The sequence below is a fragment of the Festucalex cinctus genome, chromosome 6, assembly GCF_051991245.1.
Source record: "Festucalex cinctus isolate MCC-2025b chromosome 6, RoL_Fcin_1.0, whole genome shotgun sequence".
In the NCBI taxonomy this organism is placed as follows: domain Eukaryota; kingdom Metazoa; phylum Chordata; class Actinopteri; order Syngnathiformes; family Syngnathidae; genus Festucalex; species Festucalex cinctus.
Window position 1 is genome coordinate 21098475 of NC_135416.1, and position 22379 is coordinate 21120853.

General features: G+C 38.5%; 4 protein-coding genes across 7 annotated transcripts; 2 read left to right on the forward strand and 2 right to left on the reverse strand.

Annotated features, from left to right (window-relative positions):
- Window positions 1–1274: 1274 nt before the first annotated feature.
- pi4k2a (phosphatidylinositol 4-kinase type 2 alpha) lies at window positions 1275–9269 on the reverse strand. Of its 2 annotated transcripts, none has more exons than XM_077524126.1 (9): window positions 8559–9269; window positions 5318–5518; window positions 5116–5247; window positions 4871–5028; window positions 4714–4771; window positions 4522–4621; window positions 4289–4422; window positions 4088–4147; window positions 1275–2351 (listed from the first exon to the last, which is right to left on the reverse strand). In XM_077524126.1, exons 1-9 carry the CDS (start codon window positions 8895–8897, stop codon window positions 2190–2192), a joined length of 1344 nt encoding a protein of 447 aa, XP_077380252.1. In that variant the 5' UTR covers window positions 8898–9269; the 3' UTR covers window positions 1275–2189. The 2 variants fall into 2 exon arrangements, with proteins under 2 accessions (XP_077380252.1, XP_077380251.1); XM_077524125.1 differs by having other exon boundaries at window positions 4714–4775; window positions 4875–5028; window positions 8559–9261.
- Window positions 9270–9696: 427 nt separating this feature from the next.
- Window positions 9697–12350, forward strand: LOC144020542 (phosphoglycerate mutase 1). The gene is made up of 4 exons (XM_077524127.1): window positions 9697–10139; window positions 10418–10692; window positions 11261–11441; window positions 11814–12350. The coding sequence occupies exons 1-4, from the start codon at window positions 10001–10003 to the stop codon at window positions 11981–11983; spliced, it is 765 nt and encodes a 254-aa protein (XP_077380253.1). The 5' UTR covers window positions 9697–10000; the 3' UTR covers window positions 11984–12350.
- A 665-nt stretch (window positions 12351–13015) lies between these two features.
- exosc1 (exosome component 1) lies at window positions 13016–16006 on the forward strand. 2 transcript variants are annotated; one of them, XM_077524795.1, is made up of 8 exons: window positions 13016–13159; window positions 13862–13977; window positions 14137–14211; window positions 14361–14449; window positions 14545–14578; window positions 14660–14710; window positions 14863–14947; window positions 15373–16006. In XM_077524795.1, the coding sequence occupies exons 1-8, from the start codon at window positions 13132–13134 to the stop codon at window positions 15477–15479; spliced, it is 585 nt and encodes a 194-aa protein (XP_077380921.1). In that variant the 5' UTR covers window positions 13016–13131; the 3' UTR covers window positions 15480–16006. The 2 variants fall into 2 exon arrangements, with proteins under 2 accessions (XP_077380921.1, XP_077380920.1); XM_077524794.1 differs by lacking the exon at window positions 13016–13159 and adding an exon at window positions 13168–13379.
- Window positions 16007–16097: 91 nt separating this feature from the next.
- On the reverse strand, window positions 16098–21978 carry knop1 (lysine-rich nucleolar protein 1). 2 transcript variants are annotated; one of them, XM_077524793.1, is made up of 7 exons: window positions 21879–21978; window positions 21229–21303; window positions 20885–20947; window positions 19078–20787; window positions 18930–19001; window positions 17436–17489; window positions 16098–17183 (listed from the first exon to the last, which is right to left on the reverse strand). In XM_077524793.1, the coding sequence occupies exons 1-7, from the start codon at window positions 21894–21896 to the stop codon at window positions 16875–16877; spliced, it is 2301 nt and encodes a 766-aa protein (XP_077380919.1). In that variant the 5' UTR covers window positions 21897–21978; the 3' UTR covers window positions 16098–16874. The 2 variants fall into 2 exon arrangements, with proteins under 2 accessions (XP_077380919.1, XP_077380918.1); XM_077524792.1 differs by having other exon boundaries at window positions 19075–20787; window positions 21879–21976.
- Window positions 21979–22379: the final 401 nt, after the last annotated feature.

The window sequence follows — 22379 nt, forward strand, 5'->3', positions numbered from 1 at the left end:
AGCAGGAGCAAGGCTGCAATGCAGTCTACTCATCACAGTCACCCCAGATGTTGTGCTACCCAAACTACTGTAGATTAATCAACAGGATCGTCCAAACTGGTGTTTTGAGCATAAACTGTGGTTTTAGTGTGTGTATATTTGGCTCATGAGCAACTATTCACTAGCTCAGTCTGCATGGTGCAGGAAAGGAACTGTAGTACAGTATCGGATCATTAATTGCCAAAACATCTGCTAGAACAGTGGTGTCCAAACTTTTTCCTTTGAGGGCTACATACAGAAAATCAGAAGGACGCAAGGGCCACATGATGTTATGAAGAGAAATTGTGTTTAGTCCTAAATAATTGTACAAATAATTTGTGCTTTTGCATATTTAGAAAAATGCTACAGTATATAACCAATTTATTTGTAATATGGCAGTAGGGTTATTATAGTTTTGGAATTTTTCATTTTAGTTTTTATTTAGTTTTGAGTTGTTTTTTAATTTAGTTAATTTTAATTAGTTTTGAGGGTGGTTCTGTTTTTTTTTTTGTAGTTTTAGTTATTTAACAAATGCTTAGTTTTAGTTTAGTTTCAGTATTAGTTTTAGTTTAAAAAAATATGTATTACTTGTGCGCAATATTTTAAAAAAAAACACCATGGGAGTGACATTATCTGAAGGTGCTTTTCTATTGGCTGCTGCTAGATGACGTCACCTCTGCGTGACACACTTTCAAACGTCATTATTCCGGTTGATAGCAAAATAAATCTACTCAAAATCACACCAAATACTAAAAGGACATTTTTGCTATAATTTTAGTTACTTTTGGAAACATAAAATGTAGTTTCAGTTAATTTTCGTTTTTTTAAAAAGCATTTTCGTTTTTATTTTGTTTTGTTCATAAATTGTTTTTTGAATTTTAGTTTTTTCATTAGTTTTAGTTAACTAAAATAACCTTTAATGGCACCTGTTTTTCGATACCCTCCCTTCTTACTTTGACTATCTCCAAACATTTTTGTTTTTGTTTATTTTATTTGAACTGAGTCAAATGCCATTTTTAGCACGTGTCGCGGGGCACTGAAAAATAGACGGCGGGCCGCAAATGGCCCCCGGGCCGTAGTATGGACACCACTGTGCTGGAGGTAATGCAAGACAACAAAATATAAAATATTTAATAATAATAAATAATAATAAAATAAACCAAACCCGGAATGATGACGAATAAAGCTGAATGAATATGGTTAAGTGTGGTTGTGTGTGTTTTAGTGTGTGTTGAATAATGCACAAATGTCCTGTGTGAATGGAAGATTATTTTTTTTTTTATTATTATAATCTATTATTAAATATTACATACAAATTATACAGTGCATTGTCACAACACATTTCATGTCCGTTTACTACAGCAGGAAGTTACTTTATGCGGCTCCACCTGACAGGTAAGGAAAAAAACAAAAAACAAAAACTAATGAAAATATTGCCAGAAGTCATTGAATCACCAACACTGTCTCCTCACTTCCGGCAGTTCGGACGGACTAGGTGATTCTTTTTTCTTGACGGGTCAAGTAACTCATTATCGAAAGTGGAATAATTAGGCTAGTAATTAGCATAACAACACCTCTCAGCACACATACCTCGGCCCTCCGCAGTCCCCCCCCACACGACTTCAACAACCTCGTGTCAACAGTGCAACCGATTTCCAGCTGTGAAACCCACTTCGCATTCCGCGCTCACCGTGTTGACACGTGCGCACGTGTGTCCATTTCAGAAACTTTCAAAACTTAATGCACCCTTGTTATTGGTGCACTCCATTAAACAGCGTGGGAGTGGTGAATATGTGACGTGAATGTGAAAAAGGCAGAGCGGCATGAAGGAAACATCAACGTGGAACGAGGCATGTCCCGTCTTCAGTAAGACGACTTTTGCTTCTGACTGATTGGCATGCACATGTGGGCGATCACACGTGCCCCCTGGGGAGTTCGCGGAAGAAATATCTCAAAACGGCTTCACATCCAAACAAGGCACCAAGGCAAACAAGGAAGATAAGAGTGTGAAATTCTTCCTCTTTTCACCTTATATCTCTCTACCAACACTTTTCGTAATAACAGTGTCCACTTGGAGAGGAGGGGACGGTGTTAATTAAATCCATTTCCAGGAGACAAACCCGTACTCTCTTCTCCCGCTTCCTGCTGTTGCTCCTCCCAATGCTTGCTCCCTACCACCAGGTGAAGAAAGGTCTTCTACTCTGGAAACTCTGCGTGTACGACTCGCTGTTGGCTCTCTGGGGCGCTCTGGCAGTTTCGACAATCACTGGGGGCATCTGGACCAACTGGAGGGGTGTTTTATCATCCTTTAGGGCTTGGCACAGGTTCAGAATCTTTGAATGAAGAAGAGGCGGAGAGGAAAATCAACGTCAGTTTGTCACCTGCACAACACTAAGCAAACTTAACCATATGTTTAATATTTACTATGTTGGGCGTGTGTACATGCAAGTTGATTGTGGTGTGAAGTTCATATTGGCTATCGGGCACTTGAGAGAAGATGTACTGTCAAATACTGTAAATAACACTTTTTGCAGGAAAAAAAAAAAGAGAGAGAGAGAGTTCTCAAATCAAGTTATTACAGGACTGTCTCAGAAAATTAGAATATTGCGATAAAGTTCATTATTTTCCGTAATGCAATTAAATAAGCAAAAATGTCATACATTCTGGATTCATTACAAATCAACAGAAATATTACAAGCCTTTTATTGTTTTAATATTGCTGATTATGGCTTACAGCTTAAGAAAACAAATATCCTATCTCAAAATATTAGAATATTTCCTCAGCCCAACTTAAAAAAATAAAAATAAAAATAAAAGAATCCAGAATGTATGGCATTTTTGCTTATTTAATTGCATTACAGAAAATGATGGACTTTATCACAATATTCTAATTTTCTGAGACATTCCTGTATAGAGGGTATGTAATAAGAAACATTTTCCACATAGTTTTGTAAAATAAATAAATCAATTAATTAATTTAAAAAAATAGAATCTCTGATTATATAGCACATTTCATACACAATGCAACTCAATATGTTTTACATACTATAATTTAAAATACAAGTTAAAAAGCCGTAAAATATATTTAAAAGCAATGTGAATACATAAAAATATCTTACTAAAATTATTAACTGTGTTTTTCATTATTAAATTATTAACAGTACAAGAACAAGATTTTCCAAAACATGATTTTTAAAATACTTTGGAAGACCGTGTTCATAGATATCGTTTTTCATTCATATGATTCACTCTTATAATAAAGTATACAGGTAGTCCTCAAGTTACGAACACAGTTGGTTCAGAGAGATTGCTTCTAAGTCGAATTTGTTTATAGGTCAAATTACATAAAATTTTGTTTCAAAGTTAAATTCTATCAAATTAATTTAAAAAAATAATAAAATACAAATTTTTCTGTTAAATAAACAAATTAAATTATAAACACAGTACATAAATGAAGAAATAAATTACATTTCATCCATCCATTTTCTGAACCACTTTCCTCACACTCACAGTAAATTTAATTTAATTTTTACACAGTACAACGCAATAAAAACAAAATGACAATTCAAGATGGCAACTGCCAAGTCAGATTCAAGTCATCTCAAAGCTGAAGAGATATTGTTGTATGTTTTGCTACTATGCCGACTCGTTTGTAAATGGAAATTATTAAATGAAGTTTTAAAAAAAATAAATAAATAAAAGGACAGATCGGTAGTTTAAATGCACAAATGGCGCGCTGCTGCTCGGTGGTGTTGTGGCAGAGAGGGGATCTACAGTACAGTATTGTACCATAATGTATGATGTCGCGCGCACTTCAAAATATTAACTTGCGAGCCAATTACAGCATTTATGGACATCAGTCATCTCTTGTTCGTATGAAACATTAAGTTGAATCTGAATCTGCAAATCAGGGGACCGATCATATTATACACAAGTGCAGAGGAACAAAAATTAACTTTTCAGTGTGATTTTGGGGGGGAACGTATTATAGGGGTGCGTGATTTTACCGTAAATAGAAAAAAATAGAGGCATGTGTGTTCCAGCCTTTACTGATACCGTTACAACTGACCTGTCCTCTCATGACGGCAACTTGCTTGTGAAACTGTCCTCTGTCAAAACCAGGGTCTTTCTGTGGGACATGTGCATGTAAAATACAAAACATTGTTGTGTATACAGAACGGAAACAGGGCAGCGTGTTTGTTCCTATTATCAGTCAGATTTCTCCTAGCAACAAAGTGACATGAGAACAAAGTCCATACTTCTTTCATACCTTGAATAGTTCATAGAGGTCTTCTTCCAGATCTTTAATAAAATTTGGGTCAGAGAGTTTTGGTAGGACTAGTTCTCGGATTTCCTGGGAGAACGGAACTTTGGCCTGGGAGAGCCACGCCCAGTAGAATGGATCTAGAAAATAAAGCAAAGTAGGTTAATGACAGTCAGTCAACACACTTTGAACTTAAGACAATTTGAAAAATAGGCACACGATCTACAGAAGAGTCTTACATGCTCTCCAGGAGTCAGGATGTTTGAGAGGGAAGGCTAGACCATTGTCTATGGCTGCTAGTTTAATTATTGGGTCCTTCACGACAACCCAGTCCGTTTCCTGGGGAATCCAATTGGACAGAAAACAAAGGAATTACAAATACACACTCATAAAAACATGTCTGTTTTTATGTCTGTGTGTGGGATTCTCACCCGGTTCCCCACAGGGTCCATAGGGCAGTCATATTTGAGAAGCCAGTTGTCATTTCCCCTGTCTGGAAACACAAAAACAAATCTTGTGATAATGAGTCTGTCAGTGACCACGCTGCGTGTGATCACGATGACCACATAGCGAGGGTGACTCGACTACATGCCTGTGTTCCTGATGATGTAATCGAGGACTACGAGGCGTTCGAACTGCAGCTGAAGCTGACGGTTGGTGTTCTCCGGCAGAGGCTCGGCTTCAAACCTGCGAAGCCAAAAGTCTGCGTCCTTGTATCCGTCCACAAAGAGCTGGAAGGAGCCAACCTGAAGGAAGAGCAACAAAGTCCATCAGTGGTTCCTCATGCTTAAATCACAAAAAAAGAATTAAAAAAAAGCAATGGATTAACTTACCTTAGGAGGCAGTCCAATCCTATGGAAGCGCTGACCCACTTTTGGCACCTTCTCCAAGGCAAGCCTTTTACCTCGAGATTTTACCCTGTCTATGGCGCTGTAGTTGAAAGTTTCACTCGCCAAATATACCACCTACATCAGGCACCATGATTAGCAGTGAAACCGGTTCCGACTCCCGTCACTGATGCGTACACGTGTCTACCTTGGTCCTCGGAACGATATTGAGCTCCAGTTTCTGGTCCACCAGGCTCGCGCCGGCCTCTGAGAGGTATCCCTGATTGAGAACTAAACAGTCACGGCCAAAACAGCATGGACAGCACAGTTTCTGAAGCCACTTGGTCCATTTGGGGTTAAGCTGACCGTAGGGTTCTTCATTTTTAGGTTTGAACACACCGATGATCTTCTGTTAAGGGAATGGGGGGAGGAAAGTTCAAATATAGAAGCCACATTCTTAAAGACCACATTTTACAGTGAATAGTTCATTAATTTATATATAGCGATAGACCAAGTAGTTAAGGAAGCCGATAAACGATATTTCAAGCCGGTATTCATTTGCAGTAAAAGAGAAAATAATTGCGTCAAAATTAACTCATTTGCTCCCAAAAACGTATAAATACGTTCTGTTTTAAATATTGTTATGGTTCCAAAAACATATTTATACTTTTTTTTTTATTATTATTTTTAATGCTCGAGCATACCGAATGATTTGATGCAGCCTCTGACCGTCACATAAAGCAATGGTAGTTATTACAAAAAAAACGGCCAGCAGGTGGAAGCAGAGTATAAGAGATAAACCAGGGCCATGTTGCAACAAGCTCTTTTCCCCAGTGTTTTCAACAGGTTTGTAAATAATTACGAAATGTATCTATATTCTAAAGCTAATTGCTTCAAAATGGTGAAAGAAGAGACTCTAATCTTTCTTTTGGTAGGTTCCATGTTTTTATAGCAGTCAACATCGAGTAAAACGGCAGGGAGTGAAAGGGGGTTGTTTCAGTGAAAATGGCTGAGATTGAATGAGTTAAAAAAAAAAAAAACAACTGTTCAAATTTTCAAAACTTTGAAGGTTTTTCTTTTAATTGTAAATATAAAAAAAATAGACAGCTTTGTTTTAAAATGATAAAAATTGCATGCAGCTTTCTGGGTCATCACCATGTGTTAAACTAAAGTAAAAACTAATCAATTAAATAACTCCCTAAAGTTTTCCACTGCAAATAAAGTTTTCCAAAATTTCAACATTTCAAAATTGTTATTTTTTTTTTACTTATTTTTTTAATAAAAAAGTATTGGGATTCCCAGAGTCAGCGTCATCTTTTAGAAAGTGAAAATTTAAATAAATACATAAATGAAAAGTTCCCTGTATCTCACCGAGCAACAAATGCATGAGGACGTAACGAATTTTGGATTTTCGTCAGGGTCTGTAAAAGGTTTCAAATGATTTTTGTAGCCAGTGAAAATTTGTCTGAACATGTTCAAAATTTCTTTGCAGTAAGTGAAAACTGTTAACTTCTTATCAATCTTGATGAAAACCCCAAATTTGCTATGTTCTCAAGCATTCACTCTACGGGAGATGCCAGTGTTATTGGTCTTCAGATTTGTAAAAAGGTCGATGCCGATATTTGTCAAATTGCCAATTATCCATACTGATAATTGTCCCGGCCAATAATCGGTCTCTCTCTAATTATATACATTACCTACTATACGATATATTACCGTGGAACAACAGTATGTACCCAAGTTCATCCAATTAACAAATCTAATTGAAAAAAACAAAACACAGAGAGCATTACACTGAAAGCTATATGAAATAAGCTGACTCATAAAAGAAAACTTGGGGGCATGTCCTGATTTTTTTTGATGGTGGAGATACACAAGGAAGGGGAACTGATGTTATTTTTGAGTATGTGTGATGAGTATTTACGTAACTGGAGATGATTCAATGTTGCGCCAATAGTTTACCATCAGTCACTTGGCTTAGCTAGAATAGTGAAGTTGAGGCAACCGTAACGTATTCAGTTGTTGTTGCTCTTTAGGGTACATACGTACATGGCTATCTTATGTGTTACTTATCTGGAATGACAGAATGTCTTATTGGATGAATGTAATGTAATCAATTGCTTCGCAACCTTTATTGAGCCAAGGCACTCATTTTACAGGGGAAAAAAAATAAATCACACTGCAAGCCACAACACCTCCAAACAAAAATGTCACGACAAGTTTGAATACTGAAATAAAGTTGATCATACCTCAATCTAGTTATAATTTGTAACCCAATGTTAAATTTGGGCCTGCTCAATTTAACAAAGCTGATATACTCGTATGACTGGCAACTACCTTCTGCCACTAACGAAAGAAAATGTGTTTGTTTTGCCTGCCACTATATGTGAATTTGGATAGTATTCTGCAGCACCCCTGTTGATCTCACAGCACGCTAGTGTGCCATGGCACCCTGGTAGGAAGCATTAGTGTAACCAGCACACTGTTGAAACATCAAACTTGGCCGTAGTAGAATTACATCAAGAGAGCAGGCACATGACCACTAAGCACTTTGGTGACCGAATAAAGAAATCGAATGTGGGGTGGGATTGGGGGGATAACAATCCAACACATTCAGTGTTGAGGATTTGTTACTACTGTGAAGACTTAAAAAAAAAAAAAGAAAGAAAAAGAAGAAGTGAAGAGACGTGACAATGGACCTAAAATGTAATGTATTACATAGATGTGAAATGATGTCATGTTAAACACAAATAGGTCCAGAGAACACATACACTTTTCACCGGGGACTTATTGCAGACATTATATGGAGGACTGTGGGTTGTGCATGTGCAGCACTTGATCACAGATTAACACCATTGAATCTGCATAATAGGAAAAGAAGAAACAAAATTTTGTAGTAGAGTAAAAGTGTCACCATTGGCCCAATGAAATTATTCCTGGCCAAGTCAAGCAGCGAGAGGTGTTGCAACAAATTAGAACTTTCACTATTGATTACATACATGGGACTTTGTTCTTTTCTCAGAAAAACAATGTGGGATTCCAACACGACAAAATATATAAAAATTACAGTGAAATTGCTAGTATGCCATTGTTCGTGTCATCTGCTTTAGTTGAACAACTGCACAGCCACACTATGACGGCCTCTTAAGTAGTTCTTTAGTAGGCTCATAAACAAAACAAATTATTTAAAACCATGATCCACAGTAACTCCATTTAGTCCCCAATTACAACTATCATAATATGGCAAGTTGTTGTGTATAGTACACTTATAGTTTATGAAATTGGTTGCTTGGTTGTGTATTTGTCATGTCATCATATGGTAGAGAAAAGGCCTCCAAGATGAAACTACTACGTGGGAAAAAAGTCGTCATAGCATTCCATCGAACACTTCTCTAAAACGAGCTTCCCAACGAGAAGCTGTGACTAAACTTGGCTGTTCTTCATCTTACCCCGTGTGAGTCTTTGACAAAATAGCTGCCACTGGATCCTTGGTAGATCCTCTCCGGGTAGATCCCCTCCTCAATGGCTTGCTCGGCCTTGCGGATGATCTCTCTGAACTCCGGATCCTCCGGGAATTCGTTCCGGTGCGGCTCCCGCGGTAAAGTACCACGGTCCCGGTCCAGAAGCGGTTGTCTCTCCCGGCTGCGACTCGGACTGCCGGCGGGGATGCGCACCACACAGCCCGGCGTGACTCCAAAGGCGCCCCGCGGGCTGGTGGGCTCTATGGGACCGTAACTGAAATCATTTGAGTCACGTAGCGGAGAGACGAGCGGACTCGTCTCGTCCATAATGCTGGCGGCTGACGAGAAGTCGCTGTCCGAAGAAGAAACCGAAATGGTTGAGAAATAAAGTAGCAGTTGTTTTATTGCTTGGACGTGTGGTAGCTAACAAGGAAGCTGGAAAAAAAGAAAATCAGATGACTGTCAGCTTCCGGGAAAAGGCGGAACCTGTTGGGTGTTTTGATAGTAAACCAATCAGCGATTATATATTCTTGTCAATCATCTACTCTCACGGTCTGATTGGGCAGAATCTGGCCCACCCACGGAAAACACGTGAGAGCGTAACAGTTTGTGGTTAATTAACTTCCAAATAAACCAGAAACAATTCAATAAAAACGTTAGGAATATTAATTAATATTATATAATATTCTAAATGTTACGTGGGCTTGTTAAAACATTTATTATTCATAAGGAATTACGGTGTTGGTGATGGTATTTGTTAAATGATAGATAAACTGCAATGTTGTATACATAAACGTTCATAAAACAGTGGAAATTATGTACTGAGTACTAAAAAGTAAACGAAATGTACACTACATGCCTTCATATTTTTACACGATAACTCACTATAGCATGATAAATACCGAAAACGTCGCACATTTATTTATTTATTTATTTATTTATTCATTTTGGAAAAAAAATTAAATGTAAATTCGTATAATTCGCGTGTGACAGCCGTTTTCTTGCAGGTTTGTTGACAATATTCAGCGTACAGTACATGACATTCGATTTTTTTTTTTTCTCCACCAAGTTTTGTTTTAGAAGTAACCTACTTGTTTTACAACACGCAAACCAGTTTGTATTCTATCGTGCGGACGTGCGACTGTGCGCATCCTCGGTACTCCGCCACAAGCACATCTCGCTTTCTGATTGGTCACAGCCGACAGGAAGAGCACGAAGAGAACCCTGGCGACGACCGAGAGCTGTCAAATTCAGACAGACACGTCCGAAAAGGGTCTCTTAACTCCACTAGGCAAATTTGTCACTTATCTGCAACCGTCTGCACGCTTGCAGCCGCTCCAGCATAAAGCTGTACTCGCTACTGCGGCATTTAAAGAAGACGAGTCACTTGAAGTTTCCGGAAATATAGCGCAGAGGACGTCGGCATAGGGATGGCAGCGTACAAACTGGTGCTGATCCGTCACGGAGAGAGCTGCTGGAACCAGGAAAATCGCTTCTGCGGATGGTTCGACGCGGACTTGAGCGAGACAGGGGAACAGGAGGCCAAGAGAGGAGGACAAGCCTTAAAAGGTACATTCATGTCACCAGGCCTAATCGGTCATTCTGCCTGTCATTGGATTAGAGCCCTGCAAGTGCTTATGCAACTGGGCCGGATGGTGGAAACAGGTTGTGGGCCTAATCGAGATAAGAGAGTAGAAAACAATGTGTGGATGATTACTGAATATGACAATAGATATTTTTTTTATATAGGCTAACTATTTTGCGCAAAATTAAAATATTTATGATATAGCTCAATGGAATTGACAGAATTTTACAGTCCACTTGTCTTTGTGTCTATCTCACCTCAGATGCTGGCTATGAATTTGATATTTGCTACACCTCTGTCCTGAAGAGGGCCGTCCGCACTCTGTGGTTAGTTCTGGACAGCATCGACCAGATGTGGCTGCCAGTGCACAGGACGTGGCGCCTCAATGAGCGCCACTACGGCGGTCTGACTGGTCTGAACAAGGCTGAAACTGCAGCAAAACATGGAGAGGCCCAGGTCAAGATTTGGAGGCGCTCTTTTGACATCCCTCCCCCACCCATGGATGAGGGCCATGACTTCTATCAGACCATAAGCAAGGTTACTACTACAGAAATCTTGAAAAACAGCCTCACGAGAGCCATAACGCTAGATGTCATCATCGATTCATTAACTCCAAGCTCATATGCAGCAATTGATTTTGAAATGGGAATAGTGAATACTTCAGAATGAAGCTCATTGCAAAATGTATGACAAATTAATTGCTTTATATGGTTAAAATGTAGAAGCACAAAAATAGATACAATGAAAAAAAAAACTGCTCCTAGAATTGGGGAAATCTGCAAATATACAGCATTGTTTATACCACTGGAGAAAAAGTTGTGGATTTGCAACATTTATTTCAACGCTAAGGTGTAGGGAAACTAGTTTTCAAGTGTGAATTCTCACATCCTGGGCCCCTGGACCACCATACTACCTCAGAAGGTGGTATATTGGGAAAAAAAAGGCACCTCTTTGCCTGTGATTTTAGAGAAAATAGCAAATAAGGTGCCTAAATTGATGGATAAACAGGTTGTGTAATTGAGGTTAAACTTTATTCTGACATATTGATTAGTGCCACTGCCTCACGGCTAAAATAAACCCCATGTAAGCATTTCCTTTGTTATAGGACCGACGTTATGCTGATCTGACAGAGGACCAGCTTCCAACTTGTGAGAGCCTGAAGGACACCATTGCGAGGGCTCTTCCTTTTTGGAACGATGAGATAGTTCCACAGATCAAAGAAGGGAAGAGGGTGCTGATTGCTGCCCACGGCAACAGTCTCCGTGGCATCGTCAAACACCTTGAGGGTAAGGATGTGTATGAAGGCTTATTAAGAGTTCTTTGTCCAGAAAAAAACTACATTTATAAATTAATAAGGTTACCAAAAATAAGTTGGTCTTTCCACTTTTTTACACTTCTCTGCAATGTTGTTCTTTTGCGTTGGATGTGCAATGAAAGAGCAACTTATTGCTAGTTGCCACGTGGTCAAAACGATAACTTTGTCTGTGGAACTGACTCTTGCGGTTATAGTGGTGAGAAACAAATGGCCCGTTACGGCTTGGACTTTTGTCAAAGACAGTGTTGAGTCAGGCTGTTGTACCTTGAGCTAAATTGATCAGATCAATAACAACTGACGCTACTAGGTTGTGTTGTAAACTCTGCCTATTGTCATATCGCAGGTATGTCTGAGGAGGCCATCATGGAGCTGAACCTTCCTACTGGTATTCCTGTTGTGTATGAGCTAGACAAAAATTTGAAGCCCATTGGACCAATGCAGTTTCTTGGAGATGAAGAGACTGTACAGAAGGCCATGGCTGCTGTGGCAGCTCAGGGTAAAGCGAAAAAATGAACTCCGATCCAGTGATAGGGCTGGTATTTAGATCAATGCTAGGCTGTTCAGTTACAAACAAATTCTAGTCAACAAGCAAGTTAGTGTTGTCAACATCATGAACCTCACACACACACTGCACCATGTTTAACAGTAATAGAGGATCGAATTGAATCATATATTTTTTTTAATTTTTGTCATAAAAATGTTTTAGAGAATGGATATTGTAATGCATGTATGTACTGACCAAAATGTTCATGTTGGAGCTTGGTGGTATGTTCAGTTATCTGACAATATAGGAACATTGTTGTTGAAAGACCACGTTTATTCACATTGCACTTGTCTTTGCTGTGGACTCTGAGAAACTAATAAATGTGATGAGCTATTACATGCTTAAAATCTTTTTCAGTGAACCCCCCCACTGTCTCCCTATCACATAACCTCCCAAGTGGCGGTTTTACATCTACCGTCTGATGTTTATTTTTAATATAAAATATTATTTTCCCTGGTGAGAAATGCCTCAAAGGACACCTAACTTTTCCCTTTATTTCCACTGTTTCTAGAAATTTCCTGACAACTGACATAATTGATCATTGAGCATTAAACGTACCAATAACTGTCCTGTAAAATAGTTATTGTAAATTGTAAATGTTTCATAATCGCCAAATTTGTATAGATCAGGGCAACCTACATGATGCCCTGAGAGACCAGGTAGTTCCCAAGGACCACATGAGTAGCTAATCGGCCTGTTCTAAAAATAGATGACCAACGATGGGACGTTGTAATTTATTTTCTTGTAGTGTTGTACAAGTTATCATTTCAAACACGTCAGAGATTTACAAAAAAATAATAGTAAGTTGGAAAACAAACACCAGTTAGATTATAAAATAACCTACGTGTCTGGTATCATAACTGCATGCCTGATGTTCTAACAAACCATTCCGTGTCAAAATAAGTAAAGGATTAGACGAGTTATGTCTAGTGAAGCCAAACATCGGGACTCCCGGTTCAAGATGGCAACTGCGTCTGTTCGTCTTCAAGAAATCAAGAATCTCTCTACTAGTAGTTGTTTGTCTGTATAATCCTCTTCCGGGTATAACCGACCAATCAGGATCAACCTCAACCTTTCGTCACAACCAATCCCCTCGCGAGTAGTTCTTCTCGCAAACATGTCACCCATGAAGCTGTGTGTTCCTGGTGAGTTTCTTATGTTTGTTGACGTTAGCTTGTGTTGCTCAAAGTTTAACAGGGTAACTGTGTGCGGAAATATTTGCGATAGCTTCATTAGTCTGGAATCTCCTACAAACTATATTTGTTAAAAGTACTATTTCTTGGAAACCCTCAATCCATCGCTTGAAGGGGTAACCCATGCTAGCTACCACGCGTGGGCAGATTGCGTTTATAGAAATCAATATTTGTAAGTATTTACGTGTACTACATTGTTACGTTATTTTACGTTACACAAGGGAGTAATTCAGTCTTAATTCTTCGGGTGTGGATTGTTGACTTTTACTTTCCATGGCAGGGTTCATCATCAGCAGCAGCCCTGCCCATCGCCCGAGGCAGGATAACAGCATTCCTTTCTCGATATGCTGTTATGTTCCGTTTTTGTACAGTAGTGATTGTTTCTGTAATTGCGATTATGAGTGGATTAAATTGTCTAAATCTCCACTTAAGCCCCGGATACCAAATGCACAGCTGCCACTGAATTTTGTGTATGTTAATTGTATTTTGTATTAGTATAGAATTGCACTCCATCATACTGAGAGCTGTTTCTACCGTTTTGGTACCCTCAATTAGCTACATGATTGTATCAAGGTGTCAGTTAAGTTAACCTTATACATGTATATTGTACCATTTTTACGCTTTCATGATCTCATGTTATCTGTTTGTGTGCAGGTGATAAACTTTGCAGTGTCGAAGACTGTACTCCTGGAACAGGTGTATACCTGCGGCATGGCTACATTTACTCATCACTAGCAGGCTACGTACTCAAGAAGAATGAAGGCGAGGAGGTGAGGGGCGGGATGGGTCGTGTGCAGTCAGACGAAGCTGTTGAGGCATTCAGACGCGTGGGAATGTGTTACTGGAGTGACACGTCTTAAGGCTATTTAACAAGAATGTAACAGGTGAAGTATTTCTACATGCAATTTGTTTTTTGTCTTTTTTTCTAGTTACCAGTCATCTCAGTTGTGAGAGAAACGGAAGCCCAACTACTGCCAGATGTTGGCGCAATTGTCACTTGTAAGGTATAATCTGTATACCATGGTATAACTGATACTGCACTGATAATTATCTATATGCATTTCTTCTTCCGTATTTTCATTTAAGCATCACTTGTGAGTTTGTACTCAAGTCTTTATTAAAGACTGACATGGCATTGTTTGTGATTGGACAGGTAACGAGTATCAATCCCAGGTTTACCAAGGTCCACATACTTTATGTCGGCTCCACACCACTGAAGGACTGCTTCAGAGGAACTATCAGGTACGTCTAAAGTGTGCTTCAATGGATAATCATTTTTCAGTGCCTGCCTAGTCATTCATCATATAATGTAAAACTGCTCTTCTCTGAACCCTCAGAAAAGAAGATATCCGGGCAACAGAGAAAGACAAGGTTAGTTTAAAAAGAGTAGCTTTGTGTACCGGTATTTCACAATTTAATGTAAGTTGATAGTTTTCCTAATTTCCTCTGTAGGTGGAGACGTATAAATGTTTTAGGCCTGGCGACATTGTCTTGGCAAAAGTGGTATCCTTTGTGTTTTAGAGTGTATTTTAACATACTGTAAATTGAGGAGTGGCTTTCGATTGAGTAGTACTAAGATTAATATGGTTAATCTTGTTCTGGGTAAACATTGTGTATACCATGTAGCGTCGTATCCTTGACCTGGACTGTGACAGATTTCTCTGGGTGATGTGCAGTCCAACTACCTGCTGACCACAGCTGAGAATGAACTTGGGGTGGTGGTGGCCCACAGTGAAGCAGGTAAACTCTTATGAAACATGTCTGCAGCATCTTTGTGATCAAAAGCTAGCACATACACCCAGTTAACAATTTTGTTTCCATTATTTTATTTTATTTTTTGTTGTAGTGCAGTGGTGTAGCATTGTATCATACTGTTGTACTGGGCCAAACGTGCCAAAAAAAAATAGCCAGTAAAATATTGATTTACTCCAAATCATGTATCTTTTGTAAGTTACTGTATCTATGCCACTGATGTATAATGATAGACATTCGCACAACAAGTCACAACTTCCTGCAAGTATATCAGCTCTGTGTTCAACTAAAATGGCTTGTAAATGCTGTAAACATGCTTGAATACTTTCAAGTCAAACTATGTGGCTACTGTATTGAGTCTAGCATTGACTTGTCTAATTGACTCACACTTGTCATGTGTCCATGTAAACCAGGTGCACAAATGGTTCCAATCAGCTGGTGCGAGATGCAGTGTCCACTGACGCATGCCAAAGAGTTTCGCAAAGTGGCAAGGGTCCAACCAGAGTATCTGCAGGCGTGACAAACCGGAGATTTGATTTCCTCCACAAGGAACACACAGCTTCCCACTCCCCATCCACGGGTGACTCAGGAGCCTCCCAACTTGTTAAGATATTTTGAGACTGGATGGCGTGCTTTGGACACTTTTTAAATTTTGCTTTGGCTAATAGTTTGGGTTATTTTCTGCACATTTGGTCAGACTATCAGCTAGGAAATGCTGATGCAACATTCGAGCCAACTGCGATATTGAATGGACACAATGTAATCACACGGCTCTTTTTCCTAGCAGTTAAGTTGACGAACGTCAGACCTCAAAGGTCATCTTGCAGTCTGAACTGCATTCAGGTGCAGCTTAATGAGGTTGTAGTTTAAAAACGGCCCATTGCACGTTTCAGTTTTCATTTTTTGGTGCTCATTTTCCCCACCACACGCAATTCCATTTTGTGTCAATTTCAGAGTTAGCAATGTTTTTTTTGTTTTTTTTAAATGAACACTTCAGTTTTAGCTTACTGCAGATGGCCACAAGAATGAAATAAAATGTTATCCTAAGATTTGCATTTTCAATACTTTTTGATTGTACTTTCACAGTTGGAGGAAATTTATTTTTTCTTCATTTTTCAAGCGTCTTATACAACGAACATTTGTGTAGCAATTGTTTATTTACAGGAACTCAATCAATGTAAAGAGCTTGATGTAACCGGGAAAAAAAATGCATTTAAAACAATATTAAAGTTAAGAGTTTGCAGTTTAAAATTAGCTGACAGTAGAATATTAAAATCTTTTGAAAAATAGGGCCATTATGTTTCCAATTTCCGTTCTTAAAAGGAACCCCGGCTGTCATAAGTTTGCTCTATATTATTTATTTGGTTGTTACTAACATAACTATGATATTCATTTTTCAAAAATAATTTCCAGTTTAATAAATTTTGTAGAAACTTTATTTAGACGTACATTATTTACGTCGCAACGCATTCCGTACGTAATGATGTAGAATGGCGATGGTTCTCTGCCGAGCAATGTGAAACTTCTATCAAGAAAGCAAGGTAAGCATCCGTTTCGTTCCTAAAGGGACGATCAGAACGCGTCTGTTGAATGACGAGAGCAAGCGTGGGGGAGCGTGAAGTGACTCTCCCGATGGCAAGTATTTTGGAACGCAACGAGGTTTACCTTGCTTTCTTGATTGGTGTTTCACATTGCTCGGCAGAGACCACCGCCATTCTACGTCACTACGCACGGAATGCGTTGCGACGTAAATAACAATGGCGGCGTATGTCTAAAAGTTTCTACAAAATGTATTAAACTGGAAATGATTTTTCAAAAATGAATCTCATAGTTATGTTAGTAACAACCAAATAAATAATATAGAGCAAACGTGTCATGGCAGCCGGGGTTCCTTTTAAGACCTGCAAAATTATGCTCAGTCATCAAACCGGACAGATCGACATGAGTTGACGTCAATAGCAAACTTCTTTTTTGATGCTTCACTAAACCCAAGTCCTGCGCCTCTGCCGTTAAAGTCTATTCGGCGCGAGTGGGCACGCTCAAATTCTCCCATGAGTCCTTGCTGTAGCTGCTCCTGTGCGTCCTTGCCGAGTGCCATGTTTGGCTTTGGTGTGTTTGCAGCAGCAGTTGGCTGGAAGCCATTCTTGAAGCCGCCCATCAACTTGAGGAACTTCTGCTGCTGCTGAGAGCTTTCAAACTGGGCGGTGCTCCACTGACCAAATCCCTGTGATGAGATTTGGGCAACAATTGGAAAGCAACAAAAATTAATGCACTTTTGCACAATTGATGCAGAACATCGAGAGTTGCTTTTACTTTAACTGCAGAATTGAGTGTATAATTTGGCTACTACTGCAAAATGATATTTGACAAAGTTGTTTTTTGTTTGTTTGTTTAATCTTTCATATCACTGTTGTGCACTTTGAATGACATGGCCCTCATAGCACTTTAAATTACAAAGAAAAAAAGAATGACTAACTTTTTGGGGACGGGAGGCCTCGTCGACCTCTATCTGCAAAGCCTGTCGTCTTTCCTGTGACAGAGTGAAATACTATATTAACAAACATGGAAAGGATGGAACATGGAAACAGAATCAGCAAAACAAAACAAAAAAATCACAGTTGCACCACAATCAGGTCATAGTATGGGAAATTATTCTTTTTGTCTAAATTATACTTATTAGTTACATATATATTTGTTAATTTACAGTATTTATGCCAGCAATGTATAGTAACAGAGTAATTAAAGGGATACTTGACTCATTTTAAATCATTTAGCAATTTTCATCAATAAAAAGTTAATAGTTTTGTCTGTAATTTGATAACATAATTAAAAAATAAATAAACGCCAATATGCTTTATGCAGCCCAAGTAGTCTAAATACGGTATTCTGATTAATATTGCGTTAGTGGAATATGAGCTAAGCAGCAAAATCCATCACATTTGCTCAGATCTCAGGTGACAACCAATCACAGCTCAGCTTCAGAAAACAGATGAGCTGTGATTGGTTGTTGCCTGAGCAACTGTGATGTCATCTTCAGGCGATAGCAAGTAGCAAAATGGCCGCCCCCTGAGATGGATGAAAACGGCTCGACTTTGCTTCATAATTCATATTCCACAAATGTAATATATTAATTATTATCAAGAAATGTTCAAGGGGTTCCCCCTTTAATCGCTTGGTGCTATCTGACTCCCCACTAGACGGCCACTTGTGTTTTTTTGCAGGAGTCATCACAGCCCTGTTTCTTTCTCAGCAGAGATGTCGACACAGATGGACAGTTGACGTTGGTACGCTGGATGGATGACGGGTGGAGTTGACCGCTGGTTCTTCATGTGCGATGTGGAGTGAAATTAGCTTAGGTGGAAGTGAAACGAATGTAATGGGAGAGGAGAATTGAACTATTCTTTCTGTATTTTTGTTACTCAATGGATGCTGCAGCTGCTTGCTTACTTTCTAGCTTAGTCTAGCTTAGCCTGATCAACTGTTGAAAGGAGACGGAACCTCTTCTCTTTCTCATCTATAGCCGCTTCAAAAATCAAAACATATGTCGGAAGGGGAACAAAGATTTGTTGGTTTGTTATGATCGTATAATTGTTAATATGTTATGTTATGTTGTGCATTTCTGTAAAGAGCTTTGTGAGACCTACAGCTGTTTGAAAGCGCTATAAAATTAAACATAACTTTAAAAACACATTATGTCACTTGCTGTCGACTGAAAATAACATCACAGTAGCTCAGATCTCAGGTAACGACCAATCACGGTTCACCCATTTTCTGGGTGTGGTCATGTGACTTTTGCAAAAAAATGTTTTTTAAGATATTAATTGTACGTGAACAATAATGAATTTATCAAATTAATTATAGAAAAAATATGAACTCCTTACTGCTGGAAATGGCTAAATAAGTCAAGTAACCCTTTTAGGGAATGTGAGAAAGCAAAACAAAACAAAGCTATGTCATGCTTGATATTCACCTGGTTGATGTTGACCTCATCAGTGTTTCCAGTCTTTTCTGACAAGAAGACCACGTCTGCTTCGAGAGCATCCTGAAACATAACGGCCAAAAAGTTTAACCAAGCATGTACAATAGTCAACAATATCAAACAATGATACACTCACCACCTGGTTGTCAAACTCATCTTTAATTGCCTTGTTCTTCTTCTTCACCTCCTTTCTCTTCAACTCCTTTTTCACCTTCTTTTTCACCTCCTCCTTCGCCTCCTTTTTCAACTTTTTCACCCCCTTCTTCACCTTCCCCTTCGCCTCCTTCTTCTTCGCCTCCTTTTTCTTCACCTCCTTCTTTAAGATGAGGTCAGGATACTCTTCCTCAAGCAGTTTCTCTTCCTTAACTTCAGAAGCCTTCTTTCTGCTTTTCTTGCTCGGTTCCTGGTATTCCGTTTCTTCACTTTTTGGCTTTTTAACTTTTTGTTTGTTCTTTTCAGATTCAGTCTCTCCAAGTTCAGAGGACTTTCTCTTCTTGGGCTTTTCTCCTTTTTTCTTTTGTTTTGTCTCACCTTCTTCTATGCCAACAACGCTTTTTGTGTTTTTTTCTTCCTTCTGTGCTTCTTCTTTAATGGAATCCTCAGCTTGAGTGTTGTGTGGTGAAGACTTCCTTTTCTTCTTCAGCTTCACCTCGCCGACCTCTTGTCCTTCTGGTGTTTTTGTAGCCACTTCACTGTCAGATAATTTTAGTTTTGCAGTTTTCTTCTTTTTTCTGACAGTAGTTTCATTCTGTTCCGCTATGTCCTTTTTCCTCTTGACCTTATGTTTAATATTATCGTCTGCACTCACTACTGGTATCGTATTTGGTCCTTTCTTGGCTTTCTTCAGCATCTTCTCGGCTTCTTCCCGCATTTCAACATTTTCATGTTTAGCTTGTGTCACCTTGTTTTTCATTTTTTTCTTCTTATGCTCACTTTTTTCCTTTTCTTGTTTCTTTTTCACCTTTTTGATGACTGCGCTGTCATCTGTAAGGTGAGAGCCATTCATATAATGAACATCGTTTTTTTCTTTCTTGAGGTTCTTTGTAACTTTCTCGTCATGAATCTCATTTTTTTCTTTCTTGTCTTTCTTCACTTTCTCATCATGAACGTCATTTCTTTCTTTCTTGGCTTTCTTCACTTTCTCATGAATCTCATCTTTTTCTTTCTTGATTTTCTTCGCCACTTTCTCGTCATGAATCTCATTTTTTTCTTTCTTGTCCTTCTTCATTTTCTCATCATGAACCTCATTTTTTTCTTTCTTGGCTTTCTTCACCACTTTGTCAACATGAACTTCATTTTTTTCTTCCTTGGTTTTCTTTGCCACTTTCTCGTTGCCATCTTCATTTTTGTAATTCTTGGCTTTCTTCGCCACTTTCTTGTCCTCAACTTCATTTTTTTCTTTCTTGGCTTTCTTCGCTGCTTTCTCATCAACTCGACTAACATTTTGATGTTCAATCGGGGTTTTATTCTTTGACTTTTTCTTATTAGTCGTTTTCTCCGTTCCCTTTTGACTGTCAGTCAGCTTTTTATTTATCTTTGTTTCTTTGCCATTTCCATCTATGACGGAACCATTCACCACTTTCTTCTTCTTTTTCTCTTTCTCCTCACCACCTACTTCTAAAGACAACTGCATTTTAATTACAGACTCCTCAATTTTTACTTTATTCTTTTTCTTTTCCACACTCTTTACTGTCTCGTCAGCAATTGTTGGTTTGTTCATTTTTGAGGGAGAGGTTTGATCTTGCTTGTGTTTCTTGTTTTTCTTTCCAACATTTTCATCTGTCACAGCCTCAGTTTTAATTTTCATCTTCTCCGGGGAATTTTGCAGAAGAGCACACCTGTGATTTGACTGGGGGTGAGGTTTGGGGGGGGGGGATCAGATTCGGATCAGATTCAATATGGTATTAGATTGCCATTCAAATCACATAAGTGTGTGCCCAACAAACCTCTGAGAGCTGCTTAGGGAAAGATTCCTGATCAATGTCTCTTTGCAGAGCAAGTCGCTTCACCTATTGGGGAACACAACCAAACAGAGTATTAACCCTCTCCTTGGGGTCAATTTGACCCTATTCACACATAGGGTAAAATGTACGCATAATTTGGAAACAAAATCTTTAAAAAAAAAAAAAAAAAAAAGCAATAGGAATAATTGCTTAACACCACATTTAACAGTAGTTTGCCCCTTTTGTGTTTATTTACAGCTAAACAACAAACGTTAAATAAATGCAATTTCACTGTAAATCTGAGTTAGAGAATAACTTTAGGATGAATTGTATATTACAAAAATTACCTGATCAATGACAATAGTCATGTTGGCTGTAGGTGCAACCCTTTCAGAAACAAAGACCACTTCATCGGAATCTGCCTAAAATAAAACGAATTAATGAGTGAAACAACAATGCTAGCTATTTTTATTTTTTCCGTAATCAGTTTTGATTTCTGAAAGTAGAACCGTTGGAGTCCAAGTTGTTGACCAAAGGGAAATTAATAGCGCATCAATCAATATCAGGCTTCTGCAGAGCCTGTTGGTGAGCTTATCATTTGAATCAGGTGTGTTGGAGGAGGGAAACATTATAAACGAAGCAGGATAGTAACCCTCGAGGCGGATTTGGACACCCCTATTTTATTATTTATTTATTTATTTTTAATATATTTGGCTCGTACCAGAGTAAACCTTTTTGCACGTTCCGATTACTTTGCTGTACTGTGGTTTGAGTGTTGAAGGAATGCTTCACCAACGTAACTGTACAATTGTAAGGTACAGTACTGTCAAGGCAAACACCACATAAACAGTGGTGTCCAACATTGATTTGACCCAGGCGAGCATCAAGAAGGTAATACCAGCGGCAAATTATATTCTTGTCTAATACTCATTGCGCAAAAATAAATTGTGTAATGTGGATAGTTTGTAATAGATAGATAATGTATACGATAACTTACTTTGCGCACTTTCTTCATTCACGTGTACGCGAAAGGACGTTTTTGACCCGGATGTGATTTCGTTTACTTCCGGTGTAGACGACTATAACCTCTTAGCAACGAAGATTATGCTGTTAAGCGTCCCTTTATGACACTTCATTTGAAAAAGAATATTATTTGGTTAATCTGTTAATTTATCTTGCTAAGTTGTATATTTATAAATGTAAATGTGCAAAGTCGAAACCTATTTTTTTTCTTCTGTTTTTGAAAGAGATTGATATATATTTTCAATGCATCTCTACTTCCAAAAATAAGAAGGCTGTCAAGACCTTGATTTTGTTTTCTCATTTTGTTGTTTTTAATATTTCTTAGTTTAAGACCACTGGCAATTTTTATTTGATTTTATTTTTTTACTTTCTTTCTTCCCTTTTCCTTTATGTGAGATTGTGTGATGATGATTGTTTTGTATTTGCCATGTTTGGCTTTTGATTACAATTTGTTCAATAAAGCAGTTAAAAAAAA